Source organism: Cyprinodon variegatus, unplaced genomic scaffold, assembly GCF_000732505.1.
Source record: "Cyprinodon variegatus isolate N-32 unplaced genomic scaffold, C_variegatus-1.0 Scaffold1026, whole genome shotgun sequence".
NCBI lineage: Eukaryota > Metazoa > Chordata > Actinopteri > Cyprinodontiformes > Cyprinodontidae > Cyprinodon > Cyprinodon variegatus.
In genome coordinates, this window is record NW_015151479.1 from 56425 (window position 1) to 78995 (window position 22571).

The following is a 22571-nucleotide window of genomic DNA, read 5'->3' on the forward strand; positions in this document are numbered from 1 at the left end:
AACAGTTTCTGTGATGATCACCCTCTGCCTCATATGACCAGTTGTTGGTCAGAGAAAGAGAGGATGTTGGTTACTTGAGAGACTCAGTGTGGTTAAGGTAGATGTTTAATGGAGGGAACTGGTTTCAAGTTGAGTCCAGAGAAAGGACTCCCCATTTCCCTGTCTAGGAAAGGAAAGGAAGAGCTTCATAGCAGAATTCATGAGAATTACTCAGACATGCAAAAAGCAAGCCAAATACCACTTTTGAAATAATGTCGATAAAGGAAGGAGGAATAAATTCAGGCCTAATTGTGGCTAACTGAACCAAAAGTCTGTGGCTAATCGAAATTAATGATTTCTAAAGGGATACAATTTTCTTTTAATGAGGAACTTAGCTGTTTTAAGGTATTTTTGCTCCTTTACCAAAATAATTATTATTACAGGACTATCACAGCAATGCTACTGCTTTTTCAGCACTGTCTCTTGAGTAAATTAATCTCACTTATACCTTTACTTTTTCTCTGTAAAGGACAAAAGCCAAAGATAACAACTCACTGATGTCAAACAGTCTTCGGAAATCTGTTCTCAGTTTTTAACCTGCGTTCAACACACATTAGTAAAACAACGGGAATGTAATGAGTGCAAACGTCACTGAGTATTTTTGAGTCAGACATGCTGGCAAAGTTTCAGATCTTGTCAGGGCCAGCTTCATTAGTTAGAGGAACCAATCCTCTCCGTCACAATTAAACAACATACATTCTATCCTTAACCTAAAAGGCAAATTGTGCAGCCTATTGTTTATTTTTCTATTTCTCGAAGGGCTGTTGTCCTTTAATTTATGTGTTAAAGGTGTATTTACATTGGTTTTAGCTCTTGTTTATCTTGCATCGCAATGATTGGACGATAAGGCATTCTAGGAAGTAGGTTTTTATAAGTGCAGCTGGGCCTTATGTTGATGTAACTACAAACAAAGTTGGAGAACAAATAAACCTGCTGAATACTCTGATCTAATGACAAATGATATTTGGGGATTTGTACATATTAATCAAAAGTGTAGTTTTTATTTGGATAAAATCTGGCAATAAATAAATAAAAAATGAAACAGCTACTTTTAAAGCAATTCAGAAGTATTCAGGTGAAGATATTGGTAAAGGACAAGTTTCTTTTTCACATTAACATAGGATGGTTAGGATTAGTCCAGCAACTTTAAAGTTAAAGAACATAACCTTTAGAAAAATAATCATACATGGTTTTTATATGACACTGTGAGCAAGCTGAATTCTCTTGGTAATAACAGGTTCACAAACACATCAGAAACCACTCTGTATATAGCTATTGCCTAAGCAGAAGCTGCGGAGACCTCCAACCAAAATAAACATGGCGGTTCAGGAGGTCGTAGGCATAGATGCTGCCATCACATCCTTTATGTCAGGATTCAGTATTTCACCTTTTAAAGAGAAACAAGCACAAGTTGTTTATCATGGCATCTGCTGCTATACAATTAGTTACCATGATTTGCTAAAATAAAACTCTGGAAGGCGGGCATTAGGCGTTGCTCCGTCCAATCAGCTTAAATAGGATCTGCTGAATGTTCTTCCTACCAGATTAATAATGTGTAATACTTAACCTGAGTGCTACACATTATCAGTCTGGCTCACCAGGTTAGAGGATCTGCTCTTTCAGTAAGAAATATTCACACTCTTATTGTGGCATGAAAGTTACACTCGTTATGATTATTTGGTGATGGTTTTAAACTGTTCTTTTTTTAAAGAGGTATGACTTGACTGAATTTTTACTTGGCTTTGCTGTCTCAAAAAATACAAACAAACGTTTTTCAAATGTAATAATGATAAAAAAATAAAAAATAAATACGGTTATCAAGGAGTGGTAACATAAAAATCTCCATGAAACACCAGAAGTAGACACGCATATAGCTGAAAGAATGATCACAGCAGCCGTTTATAGGGTGCAGGTCGGTCTGGTTGGTGATCCTCTGCCCATTCAAAAGGGTTAGCTCTGCAGCCTCTGGGCAGCCAATCAGCTGTGTGCTCCCACTCCTCACTCTGTATAAACAAAGAGGAAGACTGCATAGCCTCTAAAGGCCAGGGGCCGTAACAGTAACCTATTATTGGATGGACTTGATCAGTGTTTTATTAGGTCCGTCCACTCTGATTTTTGTGTTGTTTGGTTTTATCAGCTTATCTGATAAAAAGGGTGGTAACCAAGGTAATCACTTTTCCAGACTCAATGTCCAGTCTAGACCACAGCGTTTTTTTGGAACTGGATCCGATGTTTGATGAAGACTTCAGTGTTCTATTACTCTTAGAGTACTATGCTCTTTAAATTGACTGTGCCTATAGTAACCATGTTCTAAGATGCATTACAGATCTGAGAGTTTATGTTTTCAATAAATCGGAGTGGCTGCTGATTGTTGTGGGGTGATCTTATCCTTTGTTTTTATGATGTGTGCTGCAAATCAGTTTCCCTGTGGTTTATTATAATAGACTGACCTGAATTTAAATGAACTCTGCCAGTTTTGCAGCGGAGAGCCAGCATAATTTTGGGTCTTCAGAGAATTTGGTTGACGTGCAATTTACTTGACTTTTAACCAAAATGATGAAACGGATGCTGTTGCCTGCTGGCCAAAAATTTCATCCTGAAAGAAACACTCTTATAATAAATGGATCTGTTTCTGAGGGTTGTTGTTTCACCTTATGTCTTGGTGTATCTTTGATGATTTATTAACAAACCAAAACATCCCATCTCTATTCAGTCCCTATTAAATCTTTGCTGTGAACAAAATATCTTTTGTTCCCATTATTCTGGTGCAAAACCTTACATTATTGTAAGAGATTTTTGTGCATTCCTGGCTCTGAAAATCCTCTCTTACACATTTAACAACTCTCTAAGGATGAACTTTTTCTAATCTGCACAATGATAAATTTTAGATTGCTAGATTTGTATTCAAGTAGATTAAATGAATTGTGTGTTTAGACAAAAAAATTGACAACTTTGAATTAATTCTCCTTATTAGAGTAGCTGTTGCAATTTTTAAGGAGATGTGACGGTAATTGTTATGAATGAATGTTATTTAAAGCTTCTGTGTCTGGGATTACTTTGAAAATAAAGTAGAGCACAGCAACCTGCATTAGCAACCCTGTGTTTTTAAAATACATTTTTTTTTTCATAGCTGCATTTGAGCAGCACAGAGGAGCCGTCTACCAGCAGGAGGGCGGAAGAGTCTGCTGCACTGATGGGCCTGGCCTCGACAGCCAAGTTACAAAATATTCTTCTCTACGGCATCCGGCTTCATCAGCCTGGGGTAAGGACTTTGTCTTTTTGCTCTTCCTCCTTATTTTCCTTTGTTTCGTTTCATTAGGAGGGCTCAGACTTCCTGAGGAATGCACATTTAGGGAGAGGCCAAACAAAACAAGATGGGAAACGTCTTTCAAGGTTTTTGTTCAGATGTCTTGTCAGGCCCTCTTGCTTCAGGCGAGGTTGCTGTCTTTATCGACCGTATTAGCAAAGTGGAGCGCACAATCTTTTGTATGCAAGTGGGAAAAGCTGTCTGCCCACCTGTGTGATTAAAAGAACAGGATATCAGTGTTTTTCCTTTCCGACACATGGGTAAGCTGTATGTCTGAACTAACAGCCAGAGGGATAAAATGGACGGAGAGGTGCTTTGGTTGTAAAGCTTCGCTTAGGCCAAGCTTCTAAAATTGAACTGTGTGTCATGGGAATCCTCTGCAAAGTCAGCCAAACCTGTAGTGGAATCATTACAGTGGATGTGGTTGACCTAAAATCCTTGAGTTACGGTTCAGTAATCACGGGATCATCTACATTTTGAAATATTTATCTTGCACTAGGAGAAGAGTTTTGTTTAGTTTCAGGCTCCCAAAGCTATCAAATAGATATATTTTTCAAGCCGCTTTTAAAAACCCCAAGACAAATGTTGAATATTCATAGCTTTATTGGCCTTAGCTTTGACAACCAGCGAGATTTATGTTTATGGCTGAATGCAGTGTTGAGACAAATGAGGCTTTCTTGGCAGCTGCATGACTTTACAAATGAGTGGGAAAAGCGTCAACCCTCAGGGGAGGAGATGTTTTAGCAAGTCAGGTTTACTCAGGCCTTCTTAACAGATGGAAAACCATTAAAAGTTTATGTATGACAATTTCTACACTTTTTCATTTGTTTTTAGTCTTTTGGACTCATATAGGTATTCTAATGTCCAGGTCTGAAATTAAGAAATAATCTCAAAAGCTATGAAAGATAAAAAGAAGTGAAAAGGCAGGTTAAAGTAATGGCCATAAAGTGCTGCAATGTGATCATGATAGGGTTTAGAAGTGAAACAGAGTTAATGTCAGTCCAGGACAAAAAGTATGGACAATAAAGTTTTCTGTTCAATTTTGAGTTCATAAAGCGAAGATTTGCTTTCTAAACACTTATGATTTCAGCTTATCCACACAGAGACAAGAATTAGGTTTAGCCACAAAGGTACTTTATTGTTAAAGCTGTGCTTTAACAACACTGAGATCAGGTGTTTTGTGTAAGGTTCAGGAAATGTTCATTCAGACTTTTGCACCTGTTGACAGGTCTGTTGGTTCAGTGTTTATAAGCAAGTCACCTACATTTGTCTGGGGCTGTTTGTTTTTTTAGAATTATTTTAAAAGAACATTTGTAAATCGTTTTGTTATTTTCCTAGATTATAATTTTTGTACATTTTTATTTATTACTTTTTTTAGTTTTGTATTATTTGAATTAATAGTGTAAATTCATCATTTTCTTTAATGGGAGGGTATGAAAACAGGAAAAAAGGAAACAACTAATGGCAATAATATAAGAAAATTAAAGAAGTTCAAGATGATTGTCCGTCTCCCTTAGTTTGGGGCATTTTGGCAGGATCTTACCTCATGAGGCGATGATCATGAGGAAGGTGAGGGATACATCTAGAACTACACAGCAGGGCCTCGTCAATCACCTGATCAGCACATCCAAGGTCCCGCTGCTCGAGTCAGCACACATCCTAGACTTTCTTAAGTTTGTCAATGACCATCTGAAGTATCCAGAGGAGGAATGAAAGAAAGTAATATGGTTGATGGCCAGAAATACAGATTTTTGGAATAAAAACCCTCCTTGTTTGGAGGAAGAAAAAAGATGAGTACAACCCCCCAAAAAAATCCAAGTCATGAAGCATAGAGGTGGAAACATCATGGTACTTAAATAGCGCCTTTATTCAAGTCAGGAGACTTGACCAATGCGCTTTACACTACATTCATTCACCCATTCACGCACACACTCACACACTGATGGTGGCAAGCTACATTATAGCCACAGCTGCCCTGGGGCTCACTGACAGAAGCGAAGCTGCCATACACTGGCGCCACCGGGCCCTCTGACCACCATCAGTAGACAATGCAGGTGAAGTGTCTTGCCCAAGGACACAACGACACTGAAAGTCGGAGTTGGGGCTTGAACCATCAATCCTTCATGGCAAACTCCTACATCCAATGCCACTGTCGCACTGAAGCATAGAGGTGGAAACATCAGTCTTTTGGGATTATTTTCTGAAAACGCGAAAGAACGACTTCACCTTATTGATAGCAGGATAGATGGGTCATGTAGCAGGAATTCTTAGCCAACAGCCTCTTTCTTTCAGTAAGTTTGCTAAAAATGGGTTGTGGCTGAATCTTTCCCCAGTCGTAAATCTTTGGAGGGAATTGAAAGTCCGCAATGCCCAGCGGTAGCCTCCAAACCTGAATGATCTGGAGATCTGTATGTAGGAGCGGTCCAAAATTCCTGATGCTGTAAGAGCAAACCTCTTAAAAGACCACAAGAAAGTTCTCATATCTCATACCAAATATCAAGCATTGTTTTTCTGGTGTATCAAATACTTATGTCATGTAATAAAATGCAAGTGAATAAAAATCAGACAGTTTGACTTTCTGGATTTTTGTTTTAGATTTAGTCGCTCACAGTTGAATACAACTTATGATCAAATTTAAAGACTTCTGCAGGCCTTTTTTGCAACTGGAAACCCCTCAAAAACGACCTTGTATCAAATACTTGTTCTAACCACTGTATATAGTACTTACCCCTGATGTTATTAACTTGGCTGACAGGTATCCTTGTGTTCCATCAAAGAGTATTGAAACTATGATTTTTACAATCTGCAGATAAGTTTTGCTTCCCAAATGTGTATTCATGTTTCACGCTTTCAAGGTTTTTGGTTTTCTGACTCTAAAATATGTCAATGTATTCCCTTTAAATGTAGACTTCAAAGTAGACTGAATTTGTCTGTGGTTGGCAGGGAAGTGAGATCTATTGATTCCAGTTAAAAGGATCTTATTTTTTTTACGGATGGTTAGGCGGGCATATTGTTCTGTCCCACATGAGTTTGATTTGTTTCCTCAGAATCACAGAGGATAATGCTGTTGATTTGTTTGCCAATTCCTCTTCTCTCACAAAACAGAGGACATGATAAAAAAAAGAAGAAAAAGGTGGTGTGTGTTTTACTATAACAGAATGATTTACCCTCCTGAGAAAGTGAAACAGGCTGATGGAAATCTCTGTTAACCTTTTGTTATAATGAGAATAACTTTCCCCAGATGGCTTTTTTCATCCTAGTTGAAGGTTGTTCACACAACTTGTTTTTTCCCCCAGGTTTTTAAATTTCTATAACAGCATTTTTGGAAGCTTTTTAATTCACCCTAGAAATTGTTTGCAGCATTGTTTCATTAGCTAGACATTACCTAGATGTGTGGGCCTTGTAGGGATCCCGATAGTTATTCTTCAGTTCTGTTTCATGACGACTCATATGTTGTGAGTTCTGCTGGACAACAAAATCTGGATTACATTTTCTGTTCTTGGCAAAGACAGGTCAAGTATTCCTGTTGAAAGTGTCAACACATATTTGTATTTGGATGTCAGACCAAACTGAAAATACCTAATGATGGGGTTGTCCAGACATTTTCTATTTCAAAGTAAGTTTATTAGTTGACAGTTGATGCCATTAATGTGTTTGTCAAACCCTTTTAATGTCTGTTCTTTGGCTAAAAATCAGTACGAAGGATGAATTCTCTGGTCTCTATGTGAAATGAGGAGCAATGAGATAGATATGTATCAAATGAAGAAATTAGACTCTTACTGATAAATTAATGTAATGGCATATTTAGACTGAGAATCAGCAGGATCTAGTAATAGATGTAATTAAGGATTTTAAATATTTTTCATCAAAGTAGTTTCAATTGTGTAATGATTTAATTAAACAAAAATAAACTTAAATTCGAATTTACTCAATATATTTAACAATTTAAAGAGAAAGTGTTATGCTTTGAAAATTAACACTTATATACTGATTTAACTATTTCAAACTCTTACTTTACTTATATGTTAATCAGTCGCTGAAGAGCCTTAGAAAAAAAGGATATTAGCTTATTTTGATTTGAGAGACAAAGATATGGCTCTAGAATCTTTAAAATGGGCGAATTTACACAATCAGGTTTTCCATGTTGACTTCTTCTTTGCTTATAGTGCTCTGTGTGTTTGTATTAGAGATCTGATTACAATATTTTTAGAACTTGGCAAACACCTAAACATTTTATTATGTCCTTATACATTAAAGCAGAACTGAGAGAGGGTATACTTATTTCTCCTAATAACTTATTGTAGCAGTTTAAGGTAGACATTAGAAATCTTGTTGATTCTTTAAAAGTAGCTCAACCTTCACTCTTTTAAGGCTGTTCTTAGATTCTGGGTTCTGATTGTAACTGTTTTGCAAATATTTATTCCGTTGTCAAACATGCAGTCAAGGAAGACATGTACAGTGGTTACGTGATTACTCTATCGTGGCACCAAGTAAAACTAAAAGCTGAAGTCACTGTTTTCTACCAACACAGTTTTGTTTTGCTGAAGATCGTTGATCCTGAAACACGATCTGTCAACATTTAAAGTTCGACTATAAAACGTGTGTTAGACATGATTCATGAGAAATGGTTGCTAACCAGCAGTGAAAAGGATGAACGCTTGTGATCTAGATGAACTGGACAGCGTCTATACTTTCTTTAAAAACCCCTTTAATTTTTGAGTCCTTCTTATGCTGTGATCAAGAATCTCTACATGCTTATATAAAAAAGCAACCCCGACACAAGTTTGGCAAATGTCGAATCCTCTAGTGCTTTGACCTCTAATACTAGTTTATTTTCTCTGACTTAAGACACTATACATCACAGTGCTCACCAAAGTCTGCTGGAACACTGATGATCCCATGCCCTGACCCGGTACCCGTCCTTGTCTCATTTTGTACAGAGGATCACACAAAAACAAACAAAAGAAACACTTCCATTTCCAATTGAATTATTTTCTGAGTCTAAAGAGTGTTCTATTTAGAAATATGACCTGAATATCTCCGTTATGACTTACTCTTGAAAAATGTCAACCATGACACCATAGCTCACATGATACCTTCCAGCTGTAAACCTTGTTGCTGTCTTTGTGGAGCAGCCTTGTGTATTTCTGGCTGGGGGCTCTGGGAAGGTTTTTCTCCTTTTTGCTGCTGTTGACTTGTGTCTCTATCTGGGGCCAAGCATCGTTTGGTTTTGGCCTTGGCCTATGTTTGGGGAGCTACCTGTGAGGGTTGATTTTGGGGCCAGGTCTCATGCATATTTTCACCAATCTTTTTACCTATTACTGCTGCTCTTGTGCTTCTGTTTAGATCTATTTTGTGTCAGGGCTATGGTCGCTCTTTGGACACCCTGGATGATTGTCTGATGGTCACAGTTCCCCTCCACTCTGTCACCTTTGGCAATGCTGATTTGTTTCTTTAAAATCTCATGGCTCTGGGGAGCGATGACGGTTGTTTTTTGAAGGCATTGCTATGCATGCGATCTGATCCAATGACTCCGACTTCATAACAGTGCCATGAGAAGGTATATAGTCATACATAGGCATGGTAAGGCTGGGCAAGTTAACTTGTTATTTTCACGTAACTCATCGATCAATTAACGCCGACAATTATTTTATCTTGTATTAACGCAGTTTTTATAATTTCTTTTATTACTGTAAAAGTCTGTTGCTCCCAAGCTTTTATTTGGTAAAACTAAAAGTACCGGAACCGGAAATACAGGAACCGAAAAAGAAAAGAAATTGGCGGATAAACAAATTAACAAACATGGAGAAGGGTACGGCACTTTTACATGACCATTTTCATTTCTAGGTTCTTTCAGACGGCGCAGTCGACAGAAGCAAAGTTATTTGTAATCACTGCAAAGTTGAATTGTCTCATCACCGGAGTACTTCGAGTCTAAAATGTCACCTAAATGCAAAACACACAGTTGATACCAGCAAATAATTTAACGAAACAGACAGTGACGCGAGGCTTCAGCAGACTACATTAGATGCAGCTACTGTAACAAATGCCATAGCGAAGTGGATCGCTACAGACTGCAGGATGATTAGTATATTTACAGACTATTTCCCTGCACAGTAAATCCCAGCAGTGACCTTTTTTTTTTGTGCTTCACCTCACTCTAACATGGACATTTGGTACTAGACTGGTTATGCTGCTCCCTGATAAAAAAAAATAAATAAAAAATCCTGCTGTTACCTCAGAAATTGCCTGTTTTAATGTTATGATTGTGACTCAGGATTTTGTGGGCAGTTTTTATTTAACTGCTAATGTATAAACAAAATGCTGATGTTAAGTGTTTGCAGAACAAATGTTATGGCACTTCCTTTAATATGGCAGAATATTTTAAATAAAATTTTTATACACTTCTTTTAAATTCATTATTGTTTTTTTGCATATAAAATGTGATTAATCACAATTAATCTGCGAAATCATGAGATTAATCGCGATTAAAACTTTTAATCGTTGACCAGCCCTAATACATAGAGTACAGTAGTGGATTGCACTCCATCCTTATGGAGATCCTGTGTTCAATATGATGAAGTTGGTGCTACAGCTGCCAAAGTTTACTTAAGATTGTTAACACAAGGGCTACTTTAGTTATGAAGCTTCAGATAGGCATAACATTGATTTTTTTTTTTTTATAAAACTAACCTTCAGTTACAAACACACAATGTGTCTATAATGCCATGGATACCCATTTAAGAGGAGAAAGTGATGATTGCATCGTAGGTGATAAAGAGAAGTCTCTCTCAAACCACCTGTGAACTTCTTAAGACCTTTTTTTCTATTCCTTATTTGCTGTCACCTCTCTAAAAATGCCCACAAGCCAAACATCAGATGTGTGGTTGGTTTAGAATACGTAGACACTTGATCCTTATATACTGGGATAATGTTGTGAAAACGCAGATGGAAAAAACTATCAGTGTCCCTGACAGGAAGTAAATGTCATACGATCTCTTCTTCCACAGGGTCTTGGTGACTTGTCATCTGCTGAAAAGGGAGTTGTCACCGTGATGTATGGGTGTTGTAATCCCCACAGTGAGAGCCCTGATGTTTACCTAAACCCATATTTCCTTGTCCTCAAAGAGCCCTGACCATGAATTCTGAACCTGAGAAGAGATTAGGAGGAAAAGGAGAGGGAGAGAAAAGAGAAGAAAAAGGTGGTAAAGGATAGAGCTCTACAGGCCTTTTCTCCTCTACCTATTTGGATCTAGGTTTGAAAGGAGTAAAGTGACACCATACAACCTGGTGAAGATGCTGCTGTGACAGTCCTGGATTTCTACGCTCATTGAGAAGGACTGTTTTTTTAAAAACTCTTTGAGTTTTCTCAAGCCAAATCCAGGATTGTATTGAAATGAATGAGCCAAGCATTGACATGTCAGAGATTGAATTTCTGGAGTAGTGTTGGCCTGTTGAAGATGATTGAATGGCAAATAGAAAAAAAAAAAAAACTTTTGAATTGACTGATAGATTTGCTCTAGGCAAACTAAAATCTTTTTTTCCTCTTAATTCCTTAAACTTGAGACTGGATATGAGACACTGGATATGAGACACTCATATCCAGAAAGAGTGGATTTTGTAAAGTTAGTCACTGGGTGCAATCTGCTGGATCGAGATGATATTTCTTGTGAATTGGTGCTCAATTGATAAACTGATTTGATTTGCTGGTGGGGTTTTTTTTTTTTGGGGGGGGGGTTCTTTAGTTCTCATATACTTTGCTGCTTCAGAATTGGGATTAATAACTATAATTAATGGATCATTGAATTCTGTTTCTTTATATCAAAACCCTAAGGATTGTGAGTTCATCAGTTTGTAGCCATCCTTCACATGTTTCCTCTGCATATCTCATGTCAAACTCACTCTTAGTCTTGTGGCTCTCTTTCAACATTAAAGGAATAGTACACCCAAAACATGATTAGCCTTCATTTTCTACTCACCCCCATGCTGAACAAAACTCTGGAGTACTTTTTTGATATCTCAAATGCATCTGGAGATCTGGGAGGCTTCTTGCTGTCTGCTGACATTCAAATAATGGAGGTCTATAGTGCCCGAGACAGAAAGGTCCACAAAAGTCCACAAAAACGTGTCAATATTCCTCCATACTGCTCGTCCAATGTAATCCAAGTGTCCTGAGTGGGTAGCATCCAGAATTTACTCGAAACGAAGTCATTTAGAACGTTTTAGAGCCTAAACAGTAGTGTATAGGATTTCCTAATAGCGCCCCCATGCGCGCTCACGATTCTACGGAAGCCGGCAGACCAAACCGGAAGAAAGTCCGCATTCAGCGTCTGCTCTGCCGATAATGCAAGCGTAGAAGAAGAAATGTGCTGTTTACCTGTGCAAAGAAAGAAACAACGAAAGAAAAATGTCTGAGGACTTCAGTGTTGAGGAAGAGCATGAATTCTTTGCCGAGCTGAATGCGCTGGTTTGGTCTGCCGGCTTCCGTAGAATCGTGAGCGCGCATGGGGGCGCTATTCGGAAATCCTATACACTACTGTTTATGCTCTAAAAACATTCTAAATGACTTCGTTTCGAGTAAATTATGGATGCTACCCACTCAGGACACTTGGATTACATTGGACGAGCAGTATGGAGGAATATTGACACGTTTTTGTGGACTTTTATGGACCTTTCTGTCTCGGGCGCCATAGACCTCCATTATTTGAATGTCAGCAGACAGCAAGAAGCCTCCCAGATCTCCAGATGCATTTGAGATATCAAAAAAGTACTCCAGATTTTTGTTCAGCATGGGGGTGAGTAGAAAATGAAGGCTAATCATGTTTTGGGTGTACTATTCCTTTAACTATCTCCATACATCTTCATAAAGACCAGACTTTTAGAATGCATGAATAATAGCTGTCTTCTAATGTTTGCTGCTCCTCCAGTTGGATTGGGCCTCATGGCCACTGCTGTGAATAATATGCTCTTTACTTTATCTATCAACTGATGAGCTCATAGGTAAGTAGTTGCCATGATGTTTGTTTACTAATATCCTCTAAGTAGATTTATTTTGATATTAAATTAGACAGATTAAGAGTGTTATCTACTTATTAGTTGACTTCTGACGTCACTTTATTGGAATGGATTGTATTTAGGGTTGACAGACTAAAAGGCGCTTAATGCATATGCTTGGTACTTTTCACATTATAGCCAGTGTAAAATATTTTCACTATACTTCTTGTTAGTCTGGCTCAACAAATCCTAATAAAATAGATAGAAGTTTACGGCAGAATTTGAACGTTTTTAAATAGGTACTACGGTATGTGTGCATTCGGCCAGCCAGCCAAAAGCTGACATGTTGCAGTGAAATTTCAGTCGCTATTTACTTAAGTTTTTACTTGTCATTGAAGTAGTACCTCCATGACAAACTGCAGATTCACTAATACATTTTTTAGTATGAATTACAAAGGTAAAGCAATTTCACTTCTGACATGTAAGGCTAAACTTATTTAAATCAAACGGAACAGACTTTGAAAACTTAAAAACCTTATGCCCCTGTTTCATTTTTCATGTATCTGATATCTGCTGGGAAGGGAAGGGATGACATATGTGTGAACAAACCTACATAATTTCTCTCAGAATCCAAGAAATGCCCTCAGAAGACCAACATGTGCCTGGTTTGCTATAATGCATAAGCCATGACACCTTTATAGTACCCAGACTAAGTCTGAAAATTATATTAATCTTCATAAACATGATATTAAATATTAAAAAAAAACATCATCATTTTCTTACTTTGTCTCTTAATACTTTTCATCACTTGTCTCTTAAAAGTCTACACTTGGGTCTACAAATATGTCTGAAACATATTCTAAGATCTCCCTATGGGTGAACAAAACACACTTAACTCTTACTGTGAAGTCTTTGGTTCTGCAGGCAGACTGAAACCAGCCGTCCTTCAAACCTCATGTAGATGAAATCATATAACTTTGTAGTTTGGAGACATTTTCATTGCTAAGACATGTGCTTGGTATCAAACTTTATCTTCCATGCTGAGGAAGCTCCAGATGTGTGTTGGTATGTGTGAAACTTAACCGCTGGAGTTTGCTTCCAGGATTTAGACATACCATAGCAGTGTTTACCCAGCTTTGATTTCTTAGATTAAAAAGACCAGAAGGCGCTCCCTGTTTGGGCTGAGACTTCGCTCTGGCTCTTCCAGACACGTGGGAAAGGCCTTCCAAACAGGGGATTTGTATTTCTAACATATGGCGTGAGCTCGTGCGAGTTTAATGCTTGAAGCTCTTAACAATCAGTTTGTAAACAGTCAATCACGGAGGCTGTGGGTGAGCATGCATGTAAATCTGTTATGCCACTTGATTTTGGAGTGTTTTTGGCCACCCACAGGAGATCTGGTTCGAGTCTCTTTTAGGTTACGAATTTCTGGTGTCTTACACCTCAGACCAGTTCTGTGAGTTTTTGGCTTTAGCTTTCAACTCTTGCTAGTGTAGAGGATGTGTAATAAAATATTCTTAAAAACTCAAAAGATAATTTCGCCTCATGGAGGTAATTTAGTGTTTTCCAACACTTTCCAAGACTCCTGCTTTTTTTGGATGTTTCTTCGCTTGAACACACCTGCCGTTATCAAGTGTAGCAGTAGCTGGTAAATCAGCATTCAGTCAAAAAGGTGAGAGATTTTTTTTTAATCCCACCTCATATAGATAACCTTCAGGGCTTCATATGGAATAATAAGGGTGTTCTTCCTAGAAGGAGCCTAGCTGAAAGGTAAAACTCCTGCTTTACTAGTTCACCCTGTATCTGTATTTCTAAGTTACAGATCCGGACCTAAAAATGGATGCCGGATGTAAGAAGTTGAGAAGTTTTTCCTCAGCATGTTAGATGTCTTAGAAAAGAGATAAGAAGCTTCACCAACCTGGAGAAGATTAGAGCTAAACATTAGCTATTGTGAGTCCCTGATGTCACATGGACTCTTACCTTTATAGATTGTCTTTTCACAACTTATCAGGGGAAACATAAACAGTGCTGTGAAAATCACAATTAATCCTTAGACTCTATTATCATGTCTTGTTTTAACCAAAGCTTTCATGTATTTTCATTGGATTAGACAAAGACTTGTATACTTGTGAAGTTGAACACAGGGATCCATGCTTTTCAAGATGCTTTTTCTTAAATCCTAAAATCTTTTGTATGAATTTATAAATGATACATTTTTAAGATCAATAAAATATTAAGACCTCTTTTACTCTTATACCCAAAATAAAATCCAATTCACTGAATCAATAAATAACAGAGCTAGGTGAAGAAAAACAAAATAGACAGTCCTGCAGTTTGCTGAAGTCGAGCATCTCCACAGCATGATGTTTCCACCATCCTGTTATGCTGTGGGGAGTTTTCTGTCAAACATGGAGTTCTGCTTGTAAGCTGAAGTTTTATTTTGTTTATCAACAATCTTGCCACTCTTCCTATAAGGTGCCCCTTATACATAAATAAGGGTTCTTGGTTCAATTACTTAATCTTGCTAAGCCCCAAGCTACACAAAAAATGTTAAACAGGATTTTGTGATGCATGACTAAAGATAATTTTTCTGTTCCATGAACTTTGGATCTGTAGGTGTGTTTCTACTTTCTTTGTTTTCTTTTGAATTATTGGAAGAGCTTGATGGAAACAGCAAAATTCTTATGAACTAGCAAATTTTGCAAAAAAGTATTCAAGCTTGTTTGAGGTGGTTTTTGAATTTGACTGTATGCACTAAAGAGGAGATGGAAAAAAAATCACACTTCTCCCTTGGCATCTCTGGATGGCATGTAGCATGGCTTAAGCCAGCTGACATGATAAAGAATAACTTGCTCAATTGCAACACATTAATTAAAACATGTGTCTTTTTTCCATGATCAGTGCTAGTTTGCTACCCTGTTCATTACAGTCAGGCATAGCATTAATTAATTAATTCCCCCAGAGTTTTTACAGGCCTATGCTTCTGTATTGGCCTCCTAGCCTTGCCTGTCAATTTAGCAGGGCAGGCCTCTTTTAGTTTTCAGTTGTACCAAACTCTATTTTTGGATGATATATTACATGGTTACCGCGGGTCCTTGAAAAGTCTTAAAAGGCTTTGAATTCTTCAAAATAAAACTAAGGCCTTAATTGGTATTAAAATGTCTTAAATCAGTCTATTGTAGGTCTTTATTTTTAAAACATCGTAAATAGGATCATTTTTATTAAGATTTATTTTTGTAATTTAATTTAAAAAAAATAACGGCTCGCCATTATTGGTTTCGTCCCGATAGCGGAACTAATAAAAGCGTTGTTGCGGCCGTGACATTTGGAAGATGCACCATTTACTTTTTGTCTGGAAAATATGAGCAAGTGTAAATGTAACCAAAATTGTCTATCCAGCCAAGAGTTTTCTCCATGGCTAAAACCAGGGAACATACATGAGGCACAGTGTATTTTGTGCAAGAAGCGATTCAAGCTCGGAACGATGGGAATTAAGGCAGTGGAGTCGCACATGCGAAGCACGAAACACAAAGCGTCAAAATCGAGTTACTGAGAAACAGCCGGTATTTCTCAGTTTTGTTCCACCCTTGTCTCTGCAACACCTCCACTTATCACCAAATCAAACATACTAAGAAAACGATACAAAGAAAAATAGCTGCAAAAAAGACTTAGCACTGTTTATGTTGTGGCTTTAAAACTGATTTGTTCCCTTCTAAAACAAAGTTTGTGAATTCAGTTAAATAATTGTTAAATTATATCTGACATTTGTGTGTCTTTAGCCTTCTTCCTGTATGGGACGTTTTTCAAAATTTGACACATTAGTGCAGTCGTTTATGTTAAAATAAACCTTTGGGTTAAGCTGTCGTAAGTGGGTTTTTCTTGTGTTTCTTGTGAATTTGGTCTTAAATTTTTATTTTAAGTGGCATTAAAAAGTCTTAAAAAGTCTTGAATTTAACTTACCCCTGCTTTAAACTTCTTCACAATTTCATCCTTGACCTTCAGAGTTATTTCATCTGTTGCTGTTGTATGTTGCTTGTTCACTAATAAACTGTTAAAAAAAAAAAAGTAAAAAAAAAAAATTATTAAAAATAAATACATGTTGAAAAAAATACAGAAATAAAAATCTGTAAAAGTTTTAATTTTGTGGTTAGTGTGTTGGAAGCCCTAATTAGTTCTATTAAATATCTAGGTCCAATAGTTTTGATGCTATGCTCAAAATAAACTCTAAAAAACAACTACGTGTTACCACTGTGTTGTTTAGTCTAAAGCATTCTAGTATTTTGACAGCCGCACAAAAACAGTGTTGCACCCCTGCCTGTCCATTCAGCTCAGTGCATACTGTGATGACAATCTCCCATTTGCATCAGGGTTGGAAGTGAGGACATAAATCCTTGGCAAGAATGCGTGCCGTTGAAAAATCAGACCCTAATAAATGTCTTGTGAAAATATTCCTGCACCTGCAGCTGACCTCTGATGCCCCCAGAGGTGCGGTGTTTTTGGCTTCCCTGGGATTCTGTAAGGGATACAGTGTGATAAGTAGATTTATAGACTGTGTGTGGTTGTGTACTCAACCCATGCATTCATGCTTTCATACCTCTGAAACTTAGGTCTCATTGTTCGGTGCACTGTTTTGAGGTTTGTCTTTCAGTGATGTGAATTCAAACAAAATCATCTCTCACCAGAGCTTGTTGAAAACATTCTCAGTGAGTGGATCCACTTGAAATACAGACCCCCTCAGTTTCCCGTTCTTTTCAGGGTATACAGAACGAGAGGACCTATTGGACGTGACTTTGTTTGTCTGAGCCAAACAGGATATTTTGGAAACCCGTACTGAAAGAGCTTTATCAATGTACCATGAAGGGGCTGTGTGGTAGCATTTGGTGCTTTAGAGGGTTTTTAAAATGCAGGTATTAATACAGAAGCTGAATCTATTGGGCTCACATTCACCTTTAGAAAAAAAAAAACGATGTTTACTTCAAATCTGATTATTTTCCTACCTTACAGTCATTTTGAGGTGAAGCGATGCAGACGTCTGAAGCACAGACACTGAGGCGAAGGATTGAAATACTTTGGCAATATTCAACGAAATGCATTTCTTAGAGACGCTTCATGGTTCTGCTTCTGTCATCACATGTCAGCTTCAACTCTTTGTCTCTCAGCTTGGCTCATATGAACTTCTGTGTTTATAGCTCAGTGCTTTGATGATGCTGAGAGTTGTGCAAAGTAATAGTAAATTGTTCTTACATCTATGGTTGTGTGTACTGGGGAAGAAAAAGAAAGCCTCCAAACATGATGTTTCATTCACCATTATGTTTTTTTAACCAAATTTTTTGTCTCTTGAAAGTAAACCAGCACCTGCTATGAAAAATATAAATCATTGTGTTGGCAATTTAAATATGGCAATTCTCTGCCCAGGTAAGAGTCTCATGATCATCAAACTCTGTACCTTCCTTTTGCCAGACAGCAGTGTTCCAAACTTTCCTGCAACGTTCCCCATACATACACACTCCATCATTCTTCACCTTAACTAGACATGGATATACTTTAGTATATTCTGCTGGAAAATGTGTCTTATATTTTAGTTTGTACTCGACGATTCAACCTATTTCACAGGACACAGCTTTGAGTGGTAACTAGGTGACTTTCAGAGGGTAAACCGAAACTTATTGTCTTATTTTTCTGATTAAACCAATCAGCGCGCTTTCTGGCAACCAGTCGCCTGGAATGCTCGTTGAACAGAGCATCGCTTTGGACAGATACACACAGGTTTCACAAGCATCCTCCTCCCCACACCCCACTTTCTCTTGTTGTGCCTGCGCAATCAAAGTAGTTCTTATCCGCAGATGGTGCATGAATTGTTGCATTGCCTGCACACTTTCACTTGCATTGAAAAAACAACACCTCTTATAGTCTAATATCTGGGATACTTTATCCGACTCGCGGGCATCAGTGAACAACTATCTATATCAAGGAGACTCCCGGAACTTCCGGGACACGTGGGATTCCTACTCATGGTTCTTAGTCGTGGTGCAATTTTGTAAAATTAAAACAAAAATCATCTAAAGAACAAAGATATCATACATAATTCTACTCTACACATGGGGTGTTCAGCTTTCCAGCCCTTTTCCATAGGTTACTGTGAAATGGCAAACCTTCCCAGTCTTTGTTAGAGCAAATTTCCAGGACTTCAGGATGATCTTCAGTCTGGATTATGAACCAGGTAGGTGTTTCAAAAGCAAATGGAATTGGAGTTTAAAGAGGCACCAAAAGTTGGTATTCGAACCTGGTTCGAGAAATTCTGCTCTGATTACATTTAGTTATTTTATTTAAAACACATGTTATCTATTAAAGTTTGCACCATAAAAATACAAGGTACGGATATTGTTAGTCCAATTATTGTTTTTTCAATAAGTCTTGACAGGACGCAAGATGTGTAAACGTCAAGGCTCCTAGACTTTTACACTGACCAGTAATTGAACCTGGGATCTCTTTTATCATTTTAGCCCCTAGCTACTGTCTGTCTTCAGTAAACACAGAGGAGAAGGTGGTTTAGGCAACCACAAAACGCTCTCATAGATGAGCTGTCTCAATCCCTGAAACACTATCTTTGCATAGACTAATTCAACGGCTGTTTTTTTTTTTTTTTTTTTTTGCCAGCTTTGTATCACTGGATCTCAGGAGCATTCAGTTCATTTGGGGAGAGTTTTTTCGAAGAAATGATTGCATCTGGTAAAGTACGTAAGAGTTATGTTCTGTAAGGTTCAAGACAGGTGGCTGCTTTTTCTTTCAAGTCGAGAATGCAGACTGGCTGCAATCCTGGTAATGATACTGCCCTCAAGTGGATGATGAAACTATTAGTTCTTTGACAGTAAAATATTAAGATGATGAAATGAGGCAGTAAAAATTCCTTATGCTCTTGGCTGCTTTAGTTATGGTAGCTTGTGTGAGTTTAACAGTCCCTTCCAGCATCCCGGGATCAGGCAACCTGCCAGGTTTTTCTATTAGACTGCTGACGTGCAAATTGTAACTCTTAAAAGTTTCTAAATTTAGGACTTTTCAGCTTCAAAGTTGGCCGCTGCCTGTGGGGCAGAAGATCTGCTGCAGCCTCCTCTTAGATGGTAAGGTTGATTGCAACTGTGGCATTTAAGAGTAGAGAGTGGGAGACTTTCTTTGCTTATTGTGTGGTCCCCCCCTTTGGGCTCCTCCCATGTTCTCTCTCTGCATTTTGGTTCAAAGGGCTGTCGCCTTGTGTCTCGTCAGACTCTTTGCCTTTCAACAGTTAGCCAAACTAGAAGCTAATAATTGAAATTCCTTCCCATATGTTTGCGGTTACAGCATGGAATAACACTGCCTTTCCGTGTGTTTGTGTGTTCCAAAAGACTGGAGTGCTTTTTGCTTTCACCTACTGCTTGATCATATCATGTTTAGAATGTTGTATATGTTTTAACAATACCCTAAGTAATTTATTGGATTAAATTTTCCTGCTGCAAGAGAAAAATACATAAATTTCACTAGGCCACCAAGAGATTGCCTAAATCAGTGATTGAAATAACAGCTGGTTTGCTGTAAATTCGGGAAAAAAACTGAGTCACTTTCTCCCTTTTAATGTGACTCTCCTAATGATAGTTGTTCCACTAATGCATATAAATTATGATCCTTCTGGCAGGGTAGCGCTTTAAGTGTGGATTTGTGGCAGTTGATCATTATGAAGTGGAAAGTAGGGTTCCCCCATGTCCAATAATGGTAACGTGAATCTTGTATAAACAGGCTCTTATTAAAAAGAAATTTTAAAAAGAGACAAAACTCTCCTGTATATTTTCCTGTTTCTTAGACACAAAAGATTTTATGGAACACGTAAAAATTAAATCCACATTGTCAGTAACAAAATCCAGCCAATTATAAAGAATAGAGCTATTTATCTGATTAATTAACTTTTTTGGTTTCATCTTAAAGCTTTTTTGAGGTTTCATTTTATTTCTGTCCAAATGTCCCTCATCTGTACACTTTAGTCAAAGTGCTGCAGCAGACAGAAATATTTATTTTTAAACTTGTTTGTTTCTCCATCTTAGTGGTCTAATACTGGGACAGAGAGTAGAGAACCATTTCAGTCAATGCTATAGGAAATATGTTCTTGAAGACATCAAGATTTTGCATCATTCCACCTTTTCTTGAGTGTTGTTCAAAATGCATGTATACAATATGTGGAGACAATGTTTTCAGTCACCACTAATCTTAACTTCCACTACATTATTTGTTGCATTCACTTTTACTCCTCAAAAAACTATCACTGTTTTCTGTATTTTGCTTCCCACAAAACAAACTAGACCTGATTTAGAATATACCATCCAGAATAAAATTGGGCAGTAGGATGTTATTAGGATGTGTTGAGGTGAATAAGGCCGCACTCATCGCTCATAGTCATCAGCAACTGCTTCTTTAACTGTCTATTCAAGATACTGTAGGTCAGAGATCTATGTTAGTCGTACCTAAGCAGTAATTTGTTGGACAAGAAGTTAGACATGGTATAAAAATAAAATACAGACACCTTGGGGGTTAGGCTCAATAACATAATCATATTGTGGCTTAGAAATTATCTAAAGGTACATAGTCATGTTTCTTGTGTAAATTCACTGTCATCCGGGTCATGGCAACTACAAAAGAGGCTTAAATTAGAAGTCAACCGGACTTTAACTCAGATCTTTGAAGATGTTTCGACACCTATCCAGGAGTCTTTGCCAATTCTGTTGCTCAGGTGTAAGCCAAAACAATTTCCCCATCTTTTTTGCCTCCATTGCTTCGGTTGTTGACCAATTGTGCGCATGTTAAGTAATGAAATTAAAGGATTTTTTTGTTTCCGTACCATTTCACATTTGCTGCTTCAGCAGCTCAGGAGGATATTATCCATCTCCTCATATAGGGTGCAAAAATATTGGTTGTACTACACATCAAGTCAATTGAATAAATATGCCTGATGTAACGCTACCGATTAGGAATTAATTAACTGTTTGCGATTCCTGAGAATAAATTCTAAGTAATGTGCATGTGGATTCATGATGCTTAAGATCTTGACTATATATACTTGACTTTGGGGTAAGACTTGAAGAAGGGTATGAGAAACTTTTGCAACAGTCCGTTGCAGCGAAGTAACTCTATCCATTCGGCTTTTTGCTTTACTCAACCACAGTTTAAGTCTGAGTGGCACCCATGACTACTTTAAACTGAACAAGTCAATGAAGAACTAAAGTCTTTATTTTCATTCCACTATGCATGCAACTACTTGGTTTAATATCCTGTCAATGAAGCAAGATTTATATTTCAAAAGCCACATTTCTGAAGCTGGAATTAATTCAGTTCTGGAGCTCAGACAGATCTTAAGATTTCATCCACCTCTATCATTGGGATTTGCTTATTTTGAAGAAGTTTGTTCAAGGTTTTCTGTCTTTTCCACTCATATCTGAACCCAGAGCTCTACAATAGAGGCATAACATATAGTTTGATTGCTGTTGCTGTCTTCAATGGGCCTGAAGACAGCAGAACAATCCCCTTGCATTCCCATAGTTGTCGTCAATGTTCCTGGGTGGTAAAACCATCTGATTACCTCGCTCATCACATTCGTCCATGCTGCTGCTCCTCCAAACGCATGTGGATATCGTAGACATGTTTTGTGTGAAGATGTGGCTTCTTTAAGATAATGCCTGAAAGAATGCTTTGATCTGACATCCGATCAAAAGATGCAGATTTACATCCTTCTTGTTGTAGTGATTAAACCACAGAACAGTTACTTTGGCAAATGATAAAACAACAGCTTTTTCAGAGCATCTCTCCTGCTTCAAAGATATTCAGTATAAATACAAATAAGGTGTAACAAATTCAAATATGTTCTTTTTACATAATGATACTTAAACATCGTCTATTCCGTGCATTTAAACAGCCTTTCTTTTGCCTTGCTGGTATCTAAGCATGAAGCCAACTGATTCCATTGATTCTGATACAGCAGAGATTCTGAACCTGTTGTTTCTTTTTCTCATGCTAATCTAAATCAAGCCTGTTTACACTCTGATCCAGTTACAGTACACCTACTCACACTGCTGTCCAACAAAACAGCCTGGACTAACCCTGCAAGTTAAAGGAGAAGTTCGGTTTTTTACACTTTAAGCCCATTTTCTGTAGTGTCGAGGTGCTAACGTCTCTGTTAAACACTTTAAAAAACTCTGAAAATGGAATACGAAAG

At 37.7% G+C, this 22571-nt stretch overlaps 1 protein-coding gene across 2 annotated transcripts in view; it reads left to right on the forward strand.

The window, feature by feature from the left end:
• ispd (isoprenoid synthase domain containing) overlaps window positions 1-22571 on the forward strand; it is a 64606-nt gene that overhangs the window by 34971 nt on the left and 7064 nt on the right. For both annotated transcript variants that reach the window (XM_015399583.1, XM_015399584.1), the window contains exon 9: window positions 3170-3301. In XM_015399583.1, the coding sequence (XP_015255069.1) occupies window positions 3170-3301 (132 nt within the window). The remainder of the gene's footprint in view (window positions 1-3169; window positions 3302-22571) is intronic.